Source organism: Schistocerca gregaria, chromosome 7, assembly GCF_023897955.1.
Source record: "Schistocerca gregaria isolate iqSchGreg1 chromosome 7, iqSchGreg1.2, whole genome shotgun sequence".
Lineage (NCBI taxonomy): Eukaryota > Metazoa > Arthropoda > Insecta > Orthoptera > Acrididae > Schistocerca > Schistocerca gregaria.
Genome location: NC_064926.1, coordinates 328,116,532 through 328,133,964, shown reverse-complemented (window position 1 = coordinate 328,133,964; position 17,433 = coordinate 328,116,532). Strand labels below are relative to the sequence as shown.

Sequence of the window (17,433 nt, the reverse complement as noted above, 5' to 3'; positions counted from 1 at the left end):
AAGCATAGAGCTGTCACTGAGTTTCTTTTGGCGGAAAACCAGAGCATCGCAGGTATTCATAGGCGCTTTCAGAATGTTTAAGGAGACCTTGCAGTGGACGAAAGTGCAGTGGGTCGTTGGGCGAGACATCTGTCATCGTTGCAACAAGGTCGAGCAAACGTGTCCGATATTCCGCATACGGCTGGCCGCACACAGCTAACTCCTGCAATGTTGGAACGTGCGAGCACTCTCGTTCGAGGTGCAAACGAACCTGTCCTTCTCCATGATAACGCAAGGCCTCGTACAAGTCTGTGCACACGAGAGGTGTTCACAAAACTTCATTCGACTGTACTTCCTCATCATCCCACAGACTGGATCTCGCACCTTCAAGCATGTATGTCCAAAGGAACAGGCACTGTGGCGTACGCAACTGCTACGAAACACATCAAATTAATTCGCAATTGCGAATAAGGACTACCATCAGCTGTAGAATGGAATGGCGTCAATGAAAATCTGTGTCGGGCCGATTTTTAGATTTTCACTGTCGCCATTCCATTCTACAGCTGATGGTAGTCTTTATCCGCAATAGCGAATTAATTGGATATGTTCCAAGTCTTTGGCGCAATGAAGGATGCACTCTGCGGAAAGCGTACGTGATGATGATGATGATGATGATGATGATATTACTGATGCAGCAAGACGATGGCTCCGACGTTGAGCAGTAGAATCGTACCATGCGGGCGCACAGACTCTCACAGTACAGTGGCGTAAGACCGTCGCACTGAACGGAGATTATGTTAAAAAATAGGGTTTTGTAGTCAAAACAGTAGGGAGCAATATGGTGTATTGGAACCCTGGTTTCCGGAAATAATGTACTGCAGTACTTATTGAAAAGACCCTCGGACATTTAAATGTTGGGAAGTCCTTTCTGAAAGTATCGGTGTAGGGTGTATCTTTGTATGAAAGTGAAACGTGGACGATAAGCAGTTAAGACGAAAAGGGAATAGAACCTTTTGAAATATAGTGCCACAGATGAATGCTGATGATTATATTAGTAGAACATGTAATTAATGACGAAATACTGAATCAAACTGTGGGGAAAAAACCTGACTAAAAAAGTGGTCAGCTGATAGGACACATCCTAAAGCATCACGGAGTCTTCAGTTTGCTAGTGGAGGGAACTGGCGGGTTAAAAATTGTTGTTTGAGACCAAGACTTGGGTACAGTAAGCAGATACAGGATTTAGGTTGCAGCAGTTATTCGGGTACACTAGCGTGGAGAGCTGCATCGAATCAGTCTTTGGACTAAATACCGCAACAACAGTATCAAACCAGTCTTTGGACTAAAGACCGCAACAACAGTGACAAGGAAACTGGTTTTTGGTGTGGAATAGAACCGCCATTCAGGCCACAGCCGGGCCAATCGGATCCGACCGACAGTCTCTTCTTCCTCAGCTAACGGTGTCATCGATGTATGGTATGGAGGGGCGTGGGGTCAGTACATTGCTCTCCCAGCCGTTGTCGGATAAGCAGATCTGGTGCCGCCCGCTCCTGTTCGGTGAAACTGCTCCTCCATTGGCATCACGAAGTCGAGTGCATCTCTTGTCAACAAGACGCTGTGCACGCAGGTGGTGGCTCCATAGTAGTGTGGGCTGTGTTTACATGGAATGGACTGGCTCCTCTGGTCCAAATGAACCAATACTTGATTGGGAATGGCTACGTTCGCCTACTGGGAGGTCATTTGCAGCTATTCGTGGACTTCATATTCCGAAACAACGACAGAATTTTTATGGATGACAATGAGTCATGTCACCGGAACAATTATCCGCGACTCATCTGAAGAACATTCTGGACAATTCGAGTGATTGATTTGGCTACCCAGACCGCCCGACATGAATCCCACTGAACATTCATGGGACATAATCGTGGACGAAATCCTGCACCAGCAACACTGCCGCAGTTATGGACGGCTAGAGAGGCAGCATGGCTCAATACGAGTGTTCCTGCACGAGACTTCCAAAGGCTTCTTGAGTCATGTCGCATCGAGTTGCTGCCCTAAGCCCGACATTTGGAGCTCTGGCACGAGAACAGGAGTTATCCCACCACTTCAGTCACCTCAGTGTAGAATAATTAATTTACACGTGACCTTCACAGAATCCCCGTACTACTACTTAATTGGTGTCCAACATGGGGATGATTAAGTAATCACGGCAATAATGTGGTATTACAAGCGCTAATACTCGCAAATCTGACTCTTTTGCATTAGTATCCAGTTTCATTTGAAAGACAAAATTTTTAAGCAACAGGCAGAAAACATATTATGCAGGTTTCAACGCGACACATTACATATTGTAACAACACCAATCATGGTACACTTAGTATATCCAGCAATTTACATATTTCTACTTTATTACATGCTAGTCAAATGTTTCGTACACGCAGTTTTACACAATACTGTTTTCCCATACTATAGTCAGATAAATTAATATGTAGTTTAGTGTTCTGTTTTTTGATAGCAGTCTTACTTTGGCCGTACAAGATCGAATCCGACAGTAGAGCGGAAGATTACATTCGATCACATTTCAAATTACTATAAAAAGATTACGTTATCACTTCTGATTGAGTGTACGTGAATTGCAGTGGAGAAAACACTTCCACGGTGCAAAAGAAACAAGACTACACTCAAAACCGCGCGACTGCTACGGTCGCAGGTTCGAATCCTGCCTCGGGCATGGATGTGTGTGATGTCCTTAGGTTAGTTAGGTTTAAGTAGGTCTAAGTTCTAGGGGACTGATGACCACAGATGTTAAGTCCCATAGAGCTCAGAGCCAACAACTACACTCAAATTATTCAGTACAGGATGGCACTCACAAGCAGAGTGCCACCAGAATAAAGTTTACATGTAATCAGCTCACTGCACACAAGGATAATTGCGATTCTAATGATTGCTAGTGTATGAAGCTGTGCCAAATATGTATTGATACACAATTAAATCGGCTTCTACGTACTGTTCACGCCAATGGGAACGCACTACAGCCGACTGCTTTGGAGATTTTAAATTGTGCTTGTATTTCAGATTTGCCACCACATTGCAGGCGCGAGTGGTGGAACTCGACGGTAAACTGGACGTTCCTGTTCGATTAAATTATTCTTTTAGTGACTAGCGGATGCAGTCCAACTGGCTCGTCGGCCGCCCAACGTGCAAAATTCTCATAGTTCATAGTATGTGCTAATGACGCCCACTAAACGAATTTGAGCAAAGAAAAATGCAGAACTTACACATCATCGCAAATTAGTGCCTTGATAGCACAAATAATCTATTACTTCTTAGTTAGTAAAAATACACAGACTTACGTAAGCCCATCGGAAATATAGAACCCTCATGAAATGCTTCTACACGTAGCAAGTTCACTGTACTCCTTGAGGTGAGACATTTGTTATAGAAATGTGGTTCATTTGTCGAAACACCATCGGACTTCGTTACTTCACGAACTGCTAATTATTTAAAACATATATACTATGTTCAGTGCCCGGTTTCATGCAGAGAAAACCATGAATGCCTCACTACACGAACTATTCCATCTAAAACCTTCAAATATCGAAACTAAATGGCGTTTGATGTGTTATAATTACTACACATTCACAAAAATTACACAGTATTTCCCTCGACGTTAGACCGTGTCACCTAACCAATCCATGCCTCAAATTCATCCATTCATTTTACACCACGAAAAGAACCTCTACTATTGAGACTAGCGAAACGAAACAGTTCTAAAGCATTCAAGAAGACAATTTCGTGCATATGGTTCACACCTTTTATTTTACGTGACTTAGATTCGAGTTACAATCCCATTTTCTGGTGTTACTATTTCAAGATGTTATGCAGGTCTCCTGGTGTACGCAAGAATATTAGAATATTTAATTTGACTACTTGGGGTATTATGACACAGAATTTCAGAATTTGGAACTACCAAAGAAAATAGCTAACTCTAGAAATATGATCATGTGAGATACGAACGCTTCATACTCTAGTAGGTAACGGGTTAAACGTATGCCTTTTCGCAACACCTTAAGGGCAATGGGTACTACTTACTGTGTGACAGAGAGTCAAGGTTGTTCCGGTAATCAACCACCTTTTGCTTTAACTATTCTGGCACTATTCAGAAAATCCCCAGGTCGTTCAGAAGCAGTTCTGAATTGCCTTTCTGACGTCTCTTTTTTCTTTTAAAGTTATAATGTTTCAAGCCTTTAAAAATATCTGTCCTCTGTCCGGCGTACTCCAACATCTAAGAAATATTGCTGGTTTTGTCTCTAAGCAGTGCTATCATGTGTGCAATCTATGTATCTATGATATTCCTCCAGTCTGTGTGCATACAGATCTCTCTCTTTTCCATGTGTAATATGTGCCACTCTCGTAGCAGATGATTTTATATTGTATCATTTTTTTGCCCACCCGGTTAGCCGTGGGGTCTAACGCACGGCTTTCCGGGTTTGAAAGGAGCGCCTGGTCCCCAGCACGAAGCCGCCCGGCGGGCTTGGGTCGAGGTCCGGTGAGCCGGACAGTCTGTGTATGGTTTTTAGGCAGTTTTCCATTTGCCTAGGCGATTGCGGGCTGGTTCCCCTTGTTCCGCCTCATTTACACTGTGTCAGCGATTGCTGTGCACTCATGTTCTCCACGCACGCGTCCACCCCCATTACTCTACCACGCAAACATAGGGGTTACACTCGTCTGGTGTGAGACGTTCCCTGGCGGGGGGGGGGGGGAGTACACAGGGTTCCGAACCGCACAATAAGCCTGAAAGAGTAGTTCGGTGTGGGGCGGCGGAGGGGTGAAGTGGACTGCTGTCGTAGTCGTAGGGTTGTAGACCACTGCGGCAGTGGAGGGGCCGGAGTCTCTCCCTCGCTTCTAGGCTCCCGGTTAACATATAATACAATATCATTTTCATTCATCGGTGATAGTATTTCTCTATAATTAGATTCTTGCTTATTGTCTCATTAGTGTAGTAGACCACTGAATATATTTTCGCTTTCAGGATGTTGCTACTTCCGTTTTCAATTTGTCAACAATAGCCAACATATGTCTTTTCTAGACTAGAGTTAACTGTTGAGCATAGTACTGCCTTGTCTTTCTTCAGATTACGCAGTCAATTAAATTGGGCTGGTACGCATTTTTTGAATCTATTGTTTTAATAACAATAATTCCTGATCAAAAGTAATGTAGAAACGGGTACAGATAGCAAAAGGTGGAAATCGTGGAGAAAAACGAATGTTCTCTTGTGTAACAATTACAATGTTTCGCCAAGAACCCACAACAAAGCCAGTTAAAATAGTTCTAAAATATTTCTTGTGTATCTCTGAACACCATTACGATTTTTTAAGTGGCATTCCGTTAAGACATGGTTGCTAGCAAAGCTACTAACGTTTCGAATGCAGCTCCCGTGTACACTGACTCAAAACTGCGATCAACTATACTCTGGTCATCATAAGAATAAACCTGATGTAAACATTACGCCACGTGTTCTTCCGCGTTTGCTTGAATCTCATTTCATTTCGTTTCACATGGAGCGGAAGCCAAGCTGTGTCCGCTACAGTCAAGTACGATGACAAGGATGCGATAATGCGAGATAACTGCTTTACCGTCGCATTAAACTTGGACAGCACTGGCTAGCCCGCTGGTCCAACTAACCTGCAATGATGTGAGCAGTTGCAGTTCAGACGTGAAAAGAGACGAGCTAAGAAAAAATGGTTCAAATGGCTCTGAGCTCTATGGGACTCAACTGCTGTGGTCATTAGTCCCGTAGAACTTAGAGCTACTTAAACCTAACCAACCTAAGGACATCACTCAAATCCATGCCCGAGGCAGGATTCGAACCTGCGACCGTAGCAGTCGCACGGTTCCAGACTGCGCGCCTAGAACCGCGAGACCACCGCGGCCGGCTACGAGTAAGAAAAAACGTAGCTTCGAATATTATTGACTTTTTAAAGAGAATAAAATAATATCAGGCAATACTACAGCACCACCCCACGCTTTCTGAGTGACCAGACGAAATGCATAAAATGCTCTCGTTCTCACCTAAGTTATAGTTACAAACAAGACTGATGAAAATTCCTAATTTAAAAACAGGTCAATTTTTCTGAACGAGCTATGTGTGATGCAAAGCATACTGCAGAGATTTCACCGTACTGTTGAATATTGAAACCATGGAAGGTATTAATTAGAGTCAGTCGTCTGGTAAACTCTTAGCTCCTTCCTTACCTAAATCCGAAAAATACATTTCAGTTCTGGCACTCTCATCTGCTACGATGATAACAAGTCTATCAAGAACACAATCCATGAAGCCACCCACGCGCCGCATTTTCTTCTCTTCTTTTACGATGTGCCGTTCTGAATCGCGCTAGCGTTCGGCACTGACATGTGAAAAAGCTGCGTGCGTCAGTTCCTGTAGGTCCGGCAGCTTAATAGACCTGTTATTTCTAGGACCAAATACCTTGGCTTGGCTCCAGATTAGTTCTGTTGGGTTCGTATTATAATGGTGCAGTGGCAAATGTAAAAATGCAGCATTTGTATGGTGTGCTAGATACTGTGAAAATGATTTTCACGTTTCTACAACACTTATGACTCTGGTTCGGGTGAGACTACATTTAAAGTATAAAACAATGGACACAGTCCAAATAGAGAGAATTTGGTTTTTCATTTCTGCCCCAAAAAATTACACTTATGTTTTCTTAATTTAAGCAACCTTCATTAACAATATTTCATAAAACATAGATAATTATGAATTTATATTTGAAATGAAAACAAGAATTTTGCGTGCATTATGTAATTAGAAACAAGAACACGTGCATTATCCGTAAAAGAAGATGAATTTTACAATTATGATATGTAGGTATTTCAAATTGAACGAAAAAAAGACTACGGCGAGACTGGAAACAAAGATTCATGAATTGCACTAGGTTATCAATCGACTACGCTACCGATTCTATTCTACATCCAAGAGGTGTATTTCTGTCTCAGTTGCATCAAATAGTCCCTCATGGTACTTCAATGCCGATTTTTTCTTTGAATTTACGAACCTACTTCTCGGGAGTTTTTAACTGTGTTCTACATGTTTCGCTACGGAACAGGAATCGGCCTCAGCCAGTGTTATCAGCGCGACAATCAGAGCACAAGAATAGACTGTGATTACATGACGTTTCAAAACAAAAACTGGGTAAAGCGTGATTATGAAAAACGTTGATGACTGTTAATACATTAGAATATTTTAAAAGTTTGATATAACGTAAGTTAATAACAATATACATAATACATACGTAAGACCTACTTCCAAGAGCTTTAACAACATAATTCTAACCAATCATAGCGTTTATGCTTGTTTACATTACGTTTATTCTTACGATGAACAGAATATAGGCAGCACATAAAGCTATCTTCTGTTTATTTCGTTATTTTAATGGTTTCTCCACATACAATACAGTTATTTATCATAGCCGTATTTGTTACGTCATTATCATGGAATTTTGTACTAGTAATAATTTTAATATGTTTTACTAAATTTTAAAATAGCAACAAAGCTTTATTCGTTGCCAAGCAGCATTTTCGCTGTGTCACCAATTCCGACAGTCATACACGGAAAATATCAAAACCTTGAACACAATCCGAATTAAGTTCAGCGTCGTCCCTGATGACGTAAAAGCTTCTATTCTGGTTCCACATTGGGGTTGCGCACCTGAAGAAAAATCATGGCTGCAGCTTGTGCTTGACTAAAATAACTTCGAGTAGCCTCATTAATTTTTCTAATTAGTCTAAGACAGTGTTTAAAATTATCAAACTTGTATACGTCATGATGTGTAAAGGTAAATTAATAAAAATCACTGTGGCAAAAAATACTCTGTTCAGGCAGGAGAAATTTTTATTTTCTATTCTGCACTACGCAGTACTCTAACACAACAGCAACGTTTGGAACTGTTTTTCTTCCAATATTTTTTTTACATATGCACTGCAAGTGACAGCCAATAAGACATTATTGACGAAGACCTTAAGGAAATGCTTCTCCTCTTAAAGAGGGCGGTGCAATACGACAATTTTCTGTCGGAAGGCTTCTTGGCTATTCTACATCTACATCTACATCCGTACTCCGCAAGCCACCTGACGGTGTGTGGCGGAGGGTACCCTGAGTACCTCTATCGGTTCTCCCTTCTATTCCAGTCTCGTATTGTACGTGGAAAGAAGGATTGTCGGTATGCTTCTGTGTGGGCTCTAATCTCTCTGATTTTATCCTCATGGTCTCTTCGCGAGATATACGTAGGAGGGAGCAATATACTGCTTGACTCTTCGGTGAAGGTATGTTCTCGAAACTTCAACAAAAGCCCGTACCGAGCTACTGAGCGTCTCTCCTGCAGAGTCTTCCACTGGAGTTTATCTATCATCTCCGTAACGCTTTCGCAATTACTAAATGATCCTGTAACGAAGCGCGCTGCTCTCCGTTGGATCTTCTCTATCTCTTCTATCAACCCTACCTGGTGCGGATCCCACACTGCTGAGCAGTATTCAAGCATTGGGCGAACAAGCGTACTGTAACCTACTTCCTTTGTTGTCGGATTGCATTTCCTTAGGATTCTTCCAATGAATCTCAGTCTGGCATCTGCTTTACCGACGATCAACTTTATATGATCATTCCATTTTAAATCACTCCTAATGCGTACTCCCAGATAATTTATGGAATTAACTGCTTCCAGTTGCTGACCTGCGATTTTGTAGCTAAATGATAAGGGACCTATCTTTCTATGTATTCGCATCACATTACACTTCGCTACATTGAGATTCAATTGCCATTCCGTGCACCATGCGTCAATTCGCTGCAGATCCTCCTGCATTTCAGTACAATTTTCCATTGTTGCAACCTCTCGATACACCACAGCATCATCTGCAAAAAGCCTCAGTGAACTTCCGATGTCATCCACCAGGTCATTTATGTATATTGTGAATAGCAACGGTCCTATGACACTCCCCTGCGGCACACCTGAAATCACTCTTACTTCGGAAGACTTCTCTCCATTGAGAATGACGTGCTGCGTTCTGTTATCTAGGAACTCCTCAATCCAATCACACAATTGATCTGATAGTCCGTATGCTCTTACTTTGTTCATTAAACGACTATGGGGAACTGTGTCAAACGCCTTGCGGAAGTCAAGAAACACGGCATCTACCTGTGAACCCGTGTCTAAGGCCCTCTGAGTCTCGTGGACGAATAGCGCGAGCTGGGTTTCACACGATCGTCTTTTTCTAAACCCATGCTGATTCCTACAGAGTAGATTTCTAGTCTCCAGAAAAGACATTATACTCGAACATAATACGTGTTCCAAAATTCTACAACTGATCGACGTTAGAGATATAGGTCTATAGTTCTGCACATCTGTTCGACGTCCCTTCTTGAGAACGGGGATGACCTGTGCCCTTTTCCAATCCTTTGGAACGCTTCGCTCTTCTAGAGACCTACGGTACACCGCTGCAAGAAGGGGGGCAAGTTCCTTCGCGTACTCTGTGTAAAATCGAACTGGTATCCCATCAGGACCAGCGGCCTTTCCTCTTTTGAGCGATTTTAATTGTTTCTCTATCCCTCTGTCGTCTACTTCGATATCTACCATTTTGTCAACTGTGCGACAATCTAGAGAAGGAAGCACAGTGCAGTCTTCCTCTGTGAAACAGCTTTGGAAGAAGACATTTAGTAATTCGGCCTTTAGTCTGTCATCCTCTGTTTCAGTACCATTTTGGTCACAGAGTGTCTGGACATTTTGTTTTGATCCACCTACCGCTTTGACATAGGACCAAAATTTCTTAGGATTTTCTGCCAAGTCAGTACATAGAACGTTACTTTCGAATTCATTGAAAGCCTCTCGCATAGCCCTCCTCACACTACATTTCGCTTCGCGTAATTTTTGTTTGTCTGCAAGGCTTTGGCTATGTTTATGTTTGCTGTGAAGTTCCCTTTGCTTCCGCAGCAGTTTTCTAACTCGGTTGTTGTACCACGGTGGCTCTTTTCCATCTCTTACGATCTTGCTTGGCACATACTCAATTAACGCATATTGTACCATGGTTTTGAACTTTGTCCACTGATCCTCAACACTATCTGCACTTGAGACAAAACTTTTGTGTTGAGCCGTCAGGTACTCTGTAATCTGCTTTTTGTCACTTTTGCTAAACAGAAAAATCTTCCTACCTTTTTTTAATTCGTGCGGTAATTAAATTCCAATACCGCAACAGTAACAAAAAAATTGGAAAGTAGTAAATTGAAAAGTTACTGCAACTGGCCTTTCCCTACAAACGCAGAAAAAGGCGTAAGGCTTTTATTTCCTGTTGATGTGGCGCTGTAGAAGTTTCGGGGATGCCGTCCGTTGCTGCTCGAAAAAAATTTCCTTCTTGTTATGAACGGTTTTTTGGGAGCCTATGAAGTGACGAAACTCAGTTTTCTCTTCATGAAAGTGTCAATAACACAATTGTAAAACGTGCGATGGCACTATATAAACCGAGGACTCAATATAATGTTTCATACCTTTCTGTATATTTCCAAGCGTGGCGTAAATTTCAGTAGTTTAGAATTAAAGGTTAAACCTGATTTTGTAACTTTTGGATCAACCGGTGCATCAATAAGAACTAGCGATTTATGGAAAAAATGACATGTCTTGGAGATAAAGCGATTGACTTACGTTCTTTTATTTGTGTTTTTCGACACAACCAAACAATTGTTCTAGAAATTCTTTACCAGTTTAGACCAGTCAGTGGTCATCTTCCAACTGTCAAAAGATAAAATTAGCATACACAGAATGATTATATAATCCATAAAATCCGACCAGCCGCTATCTGTGTAATGGTATAATTGAAAGAATAAAACAACCTAAAGACACTGGTTGATACCGGTTTCCTTTGCATTGCCAACAAAACTGAGGGCAACAGTAGATGGAGATCGAGTTTTGTAAGCGCACTGCAATCTTCTTTTCGTCTATATGTACTGAAGGAGTAGCTATTTCGGCAAATTTTATAGATACTTTCATTAGAGTAGCTTTAATGTCTGCCGAATGTCTTCCTTCAGCGAATACATTCATTGCATGCATTAGAGGAATTATAAAATATATCGAAGTAGATATTCCTTCCGCGATTACAAATACTAACTTCGCCTAGAAAAACATCGACCTACGTCGACAGATTTTCTTCAGTTTTGTTGACTACATAACGGAAACCGCTTGCAGTATGTGCCTTTAGGTACGATTTTATTCTTTCTTTTTATCATTACTTAGATAATGAAGTGGCAGATTTTATGGATACTAAAGTGACGTTTTTGTATTCTCTTTTTATCTGCTGACTGGCTGAAGATGAAGGGGCTGGTCGAAACCAGCAAAGAATTTTTAGGATGCTCATGTAGTTGTGTCGAAAAAACATAAAAATAAAAGCCAGAGATTTATATTACATTCATTTTTAACACATTATGCATTATACTCGGATATTAGTCGAAGAAACAAAGAAAGAAGCAGGCTAAGACAGCTTCAAGGCAAACTTACCAATAGTTGATGGAGACCCTGTTGTTGCTGTTGCTAGAAGAGGGGAGAAACAGAAAGAAAAACAACGCTATAGTGACGATAGTTGAAGCAGCGCGTGCCGCAATAGTTTTTTTTTTTTTTTGCTTGTACTGTAACATGAAAGCACACAAAGTTCTGAGGTGTGTGTGTGTGTGTGTGTGTGTGTGTGTGTGTGTGTGTGTGGCCGCCTGTGCGTGGCAGAGAGCGTGTATTTGCGCGCGTTGCCATGTGTGACACACCAGCAGCTTAGCGGGGTTGCGACACGTGCAATTACTGAGGACAGGACACGTGGGGGGGACGCGTGTGAATTGCCGCATCGCGCCGAGTTCAGCACTCGACGACAGCAAGGGCCTAAACTATGGTCCACTGCGGCGGCCTGTACGACTATATGTCTGAGCGGATGCAGGTATTATCCCTTGATACATTCGAAAATAGTCGCAGTAACATCGACTTTGAGCATAAAAACTTGCGCCGAAGCGGATATCCGAGGTCGTAGCTGCGGACGTGCAATAATAATTTCTTTGTAGTTAAAGGACCCGGTCAATATTACGCTTTTCGTCAATTTTCTGCATTAGAAGCGATCGATAATAACGATTATTTTTTAACAAATTTTATAGATATTATATGGAATTGGATGAGTTTAGCGATTATACTATAAATTTAGTAAATAATTTTTACTGCTCCAATCACTTTTTACTAATATTTATTAGCATGCCACGTTTCAGCAACAAGCTGTCATTATTATGTGCATTACAATTACACGTACAGTAATCTGAAGTGTGATAGGATTATTTGCTGCGTGTGCCAGTGTGGCTATGTTCCGAAATTTAACCATTTTTGCCGGAAATCTGTTTGCACGTAACCATGTGAACGTGCTTATTACCGTTTTTGCGTACAGAAAAATAAAGTTTCATCAAAATTAAATTTCGGTACATAGCTCGACTGGTATACCTATCAAATAATTCTCATCGCACTTCAGATAAATGTACATGTACAGGTCGCACACAACTTGGCCTGTCCCTGATCGGTGAATTTCCGACTAATTTCGTGCTGCTCCGGAACGTTTCCGCTCTTCCGCAACTTTCATCTGTATAGTAGTATTATATGCCGTAGCCATTGTCAGTATAGTAGTGTTGATTCGTGCACCCAACAGTTGTTAATATTATTTACAAAAATCAGCGAAAGGCTGCATTTGGGTCTTCTAGCGACTCGATTACTCATACGTTAAACTGATGCTTATTTTTGTGTGACTGATGCGATGCGTTAACCCATAATACGTTCTTTTATAAGCTGGCTGCCTGGCAAAAGGTGTCGAGGCCTACGCCAATAGCCAATCCACAACGAGCCAATCGCAAGATTCCACTCCCAGTATCCATCGCCTACAGGCCAATTTAAAATGTGCGATCTGTAACTATAACGCACCTAGTGATGACAGCATACTCCCAATATGTGTCCTGCTAATCAATATTAATAATAAGTGACTTAAGCAGTAGAAATTATTTCATAAATACTGATTTTTATTGTTTAAGTCACTATTGCTTCCCTTTCGGGACAGAAAGCCGTTATTTTGGCTTGAATGTGAAGTATCCTGGCGAATGTAGATGCGTTGCTGAGCTCTGCGAGGGCTACAGATTGCGATTTTTCTTATTTTTTCCCACAGTTACAGCTACATCACGGCTCCGTCATACCAACCAACACCTGCTTACATCTGAGTCGTCCCTGTTTCGTTTGCATTAACTCCGTGCAGCTATTAATGTTTCTCTTAAAAACATTAACTAGTAAACATTGCAGTGGTTAATACTTTGATAAGAGCAGCATCTTAACATGGTTTAACATTAAGGAGAATAAAGTGCGTTTGATAAACGAACTAATACATGTCGGTATGAAAGTAGTGGCAACAACTTTTAATACATCATTTGATCTCGCAACGTTGTGGGAAAGTCCACAGAAAATTCTACAAAATTCCTTTCAGCGATTGTGAGAGAAAGTTGCAACTTTAAGGACAGACTGTGTTGCAATAAAATGTGTTTATGATTGGCCTCTACCTACTTAGTCTATGGAATACGAAGTGACTTGCGGACGGGGTGCAGCTAGCATTTTTCTTATCCCGCAGACCTCTACATATGACCACCGCAGCGCGACTGAAACAAGCGAAAACAGAAACATCTATGTGACAATGACTTTCGAGAATCTGACTCTTCCTCGTGGCGCAGAAATATGCACTATTACCTTAATGAGAACATACGCTGAGGTGACGAAGGTCATGGGATAGCGGTATGAACATAAACAGATGGCGGTTGTATAGCGTACGCCAAGGCATAAGACGTAGCAGTCACTTCTACTCAGGTGATTCATGTGAAAAGATTTCCGACATGATTAGCGCCGCACAACGGGAATTAACCGACTTTGAACGCGAAATGGAAGTTGGAGCTACAGGTATGGGACATTCTATTTCGAAAATCTTTAGGGATTTCAATACTCCAAGATCCACAGTGTCATGAGTGTGCCGAGAATTTCAGGCATTATCTCTACCCACGGACAAGGCAGTGGCCGACGGCCTTCATTTAACGACCGAGAAAAGTGGCTTTTGCGTAGAGCTGAAGAAAATAAATACCGACAGCGGTAATTTTATTACCGAAGTAAATGATTATAGCTCCTTCATAAGTTGCAATAAGAAGTATCTTTTTTTTTTTTATTTCTTGATGATGACTAGTTTCGGACGCTTGTGTCCATTTCAAACCATACGTACCGTAAGTGTGACAATTCAGGAGATAGCCTATTTACAAAAACTGCTCCTGGAGTGACGTTCAAAGCGGTATTGTAAATAGACCACGTCGGACGGACATTAGAGAGCTATTTTTCACCTGCAGCAAGCTGCAAGTTCGTATTTATTAATTATTTTATTTTTCCATCAGTTTCGGTGCCTCACTGGCATTATCTTCAGTGCTCTATACACGTAGCTAGATGAGTCATCTGCACGTACACGCTGTTATAGAGGTCACTAATTTCCAACGGCTTCAGTAGATGTTCCCAAACAACGATGGTATTTTTGTGGATGACAGTGCGCCTTGCCACCAAGGCACAACTGTTCGCGGTTTGTTTGAAGAACATTCTGGATAATTCGAGCCAACCGAATCCCAAACATTTATGGAATATAATCGCGTGGTCAGTTCGTGCACAAAATCCTGCACCGGCAACACTTTCGAAATTGCGGACGGCTATAGAGGCAGCGTGGCTCAATATTTCTGCAGGGGTTTCCAACGACTTGTTGCGTCCACGTCACGTCCAGTTGTTGCACTACGCCGGGCAAAAGAAGATTAGACAGAGATACTAGGAGTTATTTCATGAACGTTGCCACCTCAGTGTACATTATCTGATCAAATGCATTCAGATATCCATTAATATGGGATGTTCCACCCTTCGCCTTTATGATGTTTTTAACTCTGCTGCGGACACTTTTAATGTGACATCTGAATGTCTGAGGAGGAAAGGTAGCCCATTTTTCAAGAGCCGAAATCAGAGCGACATCGATGGTCTAACTCAACCCAAAGTTGTCCCGTTGGGTTCATGTCGGGCTCTGGGCAGGCCAGTCCATCTCAGGAATGTTTATCTCCACAAACCACTGATTCATAGTTACCACATTATGACACAGTGTATTTTCATGCTGAAACAATCAATCACCGTCTCCGAAATCTTCCTCTACTGAACGTACTACACTATTCTGTAAAATGTGTTCACTTCTACTTGTATTTAGCATTTCCTTGTGCGCAATAAGGAGACCACACCCTGACCACGAAAAACACACACAAACCGTAGCACACACTCTTCCGTACTTTTCGATGTACTTAACATAAAAACAAAGTATACTAAACTGTTGGTACTGCTTGTTTCTAACAATCTCTTCTTTATTCGGTCTACTATTTGCCAGTGGACATCGCAGGTCTTATTCCACGCTCATTCGGTTCCTCGCCTTTGCTCTTTTTATCGCTACCACATTCCAAGCTCATTCGATTCCTCAATTTTGATTTTCTCGTAACCATACTCGAAAGTATACTTTAACTTCTGCAAGCAAGTCGTGGCGAATGCAATCTTTGTTCTTGAAGTTTTTTCCCTGGACTAATGGAAACTCTTGCCGAATCTTTCCAGTAAATTTTTAGGTCTACTTATCAAAATCTATTTATAAAAGTGTTGCCTTCGCGAATTCCACAAAACTATACTTTGTCTCGAATGTTATTAGCAGAAAAAAAAATCCGACAAGCTCCGTAAATAGTCTTAGAACCCAGGCAATTGCTTGTCAGTATTTTAACTCACGAAGATAGTGCGGCTGAATGGACAGCGAAAGAGATAAAGAGAACAGTAAAAAATGACTCACAGCGGTTTTGGTATACTAAATAGAGTTTTAAAAAGGAAGTTAGCAGCTGTATATTCCCTCATTCCCAATTCGTGAGAGCAGGGCAGGCCGCTATTCTCTTCGGTCAAATATCCCACAAGATTGGGAATTGGGCAGAGAGAATGCCGCCAACTCGGACTGTTTCGATTCCGACGTTCGCAGGATATGACACTGTGGATCTTGAAAACCTTGCTCGGACTGGGGGGACTGGAAATATTTTGATTTTAGTTAAAAAAAAGAAAATATTTTGATTTCAGTTAAAGTCATACGCGTATGAGACTGTTTACAATAAGAATATACTATCAGTTTCAACAAACAGCTGTGAAGGAAATGTTTTTCAAATGCACAAACCAGTCAAAAACTAAGAGCAGTTTGTCGAACGACAGAGAGATGCAGGAGAAGGAATGGGAGGATCGTAACGGAAATGAAACGTAGCCAGGTGAATGGGCGGCTGATGGATCAAGAATGTTCTTTCATGGACCCCAAGAGATAAGCAAAGACCAAGACGATTGCGTAATACAGAGTGAGTGGTGACATTGAAAAATACGCAGAAGAATCATGGACGCTTTCAGCTTAAGACCTTAATATCGCCAGTTGGTATTTCGGTATTTTCAAGGCGTTTGACTGCGTAGACAACGTTAAACTCTTTGAAATATTAAATTTTATGTAGTTGATGGCTATACACACAACTAGTTTGAATCATACGTAACAAACATAATGCAAAAAGTTACTGTGAATAAGTGGAACAATGTTGAAAGGAGAGAAAATTTTAGTGATTCAGGAGAACTCACAAAGAGAGTCCGGCAGGGTTCAATTTTTGGTCCACTCCTATTCTTTATATAGGTGAATGACCATCTACTTCTGTGAAAAAGACTCTCCCTAAATTTTGAGAAAATAAACCATATTCAGTTCTGTGCAACAAACATAATCACACCAACAATGAACAGGAGCCAGTAAACTGGGTAGATTGCTCCAAATTTCTCGGTGAATGAAGTTTGAAGAACAAGAAGCTATTACCAAGCTGCTCAAACAATTACGTTTAGTTACTTATTATTAGTCTTGGAAACAAACGACCTTTGTATGTCAATGTCGTGCGGTAGATAATCACTTACAACGAAAGCGCTGACTGCACAAAAGCGAGCAGTAAGAATAATATGAGGTGTTCACTAGCGGTCGTTAAGTAGGTACATCTTCAAGGAATTACGCATTGTATTTGGTTAAACGGCACCACCACAATACATACGTTTACAGTACATTTGCTAATGAAATTCTTCATGAATAATCCAGCACAATTTCTTAAGAGTAGCGATTCCATTTCTACAACATGTCCTTTATTATACGTTATTAAAGCTGGGTGTGGTTCAGTAAAGAGTTCAATATGGAATTTTTGGTCACATGCCCAATTACATAACATTTTTGCCAGGCAGCAAAGCAAAGTTTTAAATCTAACCTGAAACTATTTCTTCTGGATAACTCCTCCTTTTACATGGACGA

General features: G+C 41.3%; 1 protein-coding gene across 1 annotated transcript in view; it reads right to left on the bottom strand.

Moving 5' to 3' along the window:
• LOC126281352 (protein groucho) overlaps positions 1–17,433 on the bottom strand; it is a 643,208-nt gene that overhangs the window by 90,707 nt on the left and 535,068 nt on the right. The window contains exon 7 of the mRNA XM_049980260.1: positions 11,532–11,564. Coding sequence (XP_049836217.1) covers positions 11,532–11,564 — 33 coding nt within the window. The remainder of the gene's footprint in view (positions 1–11,531; positions 11,565–17,433) is intronic.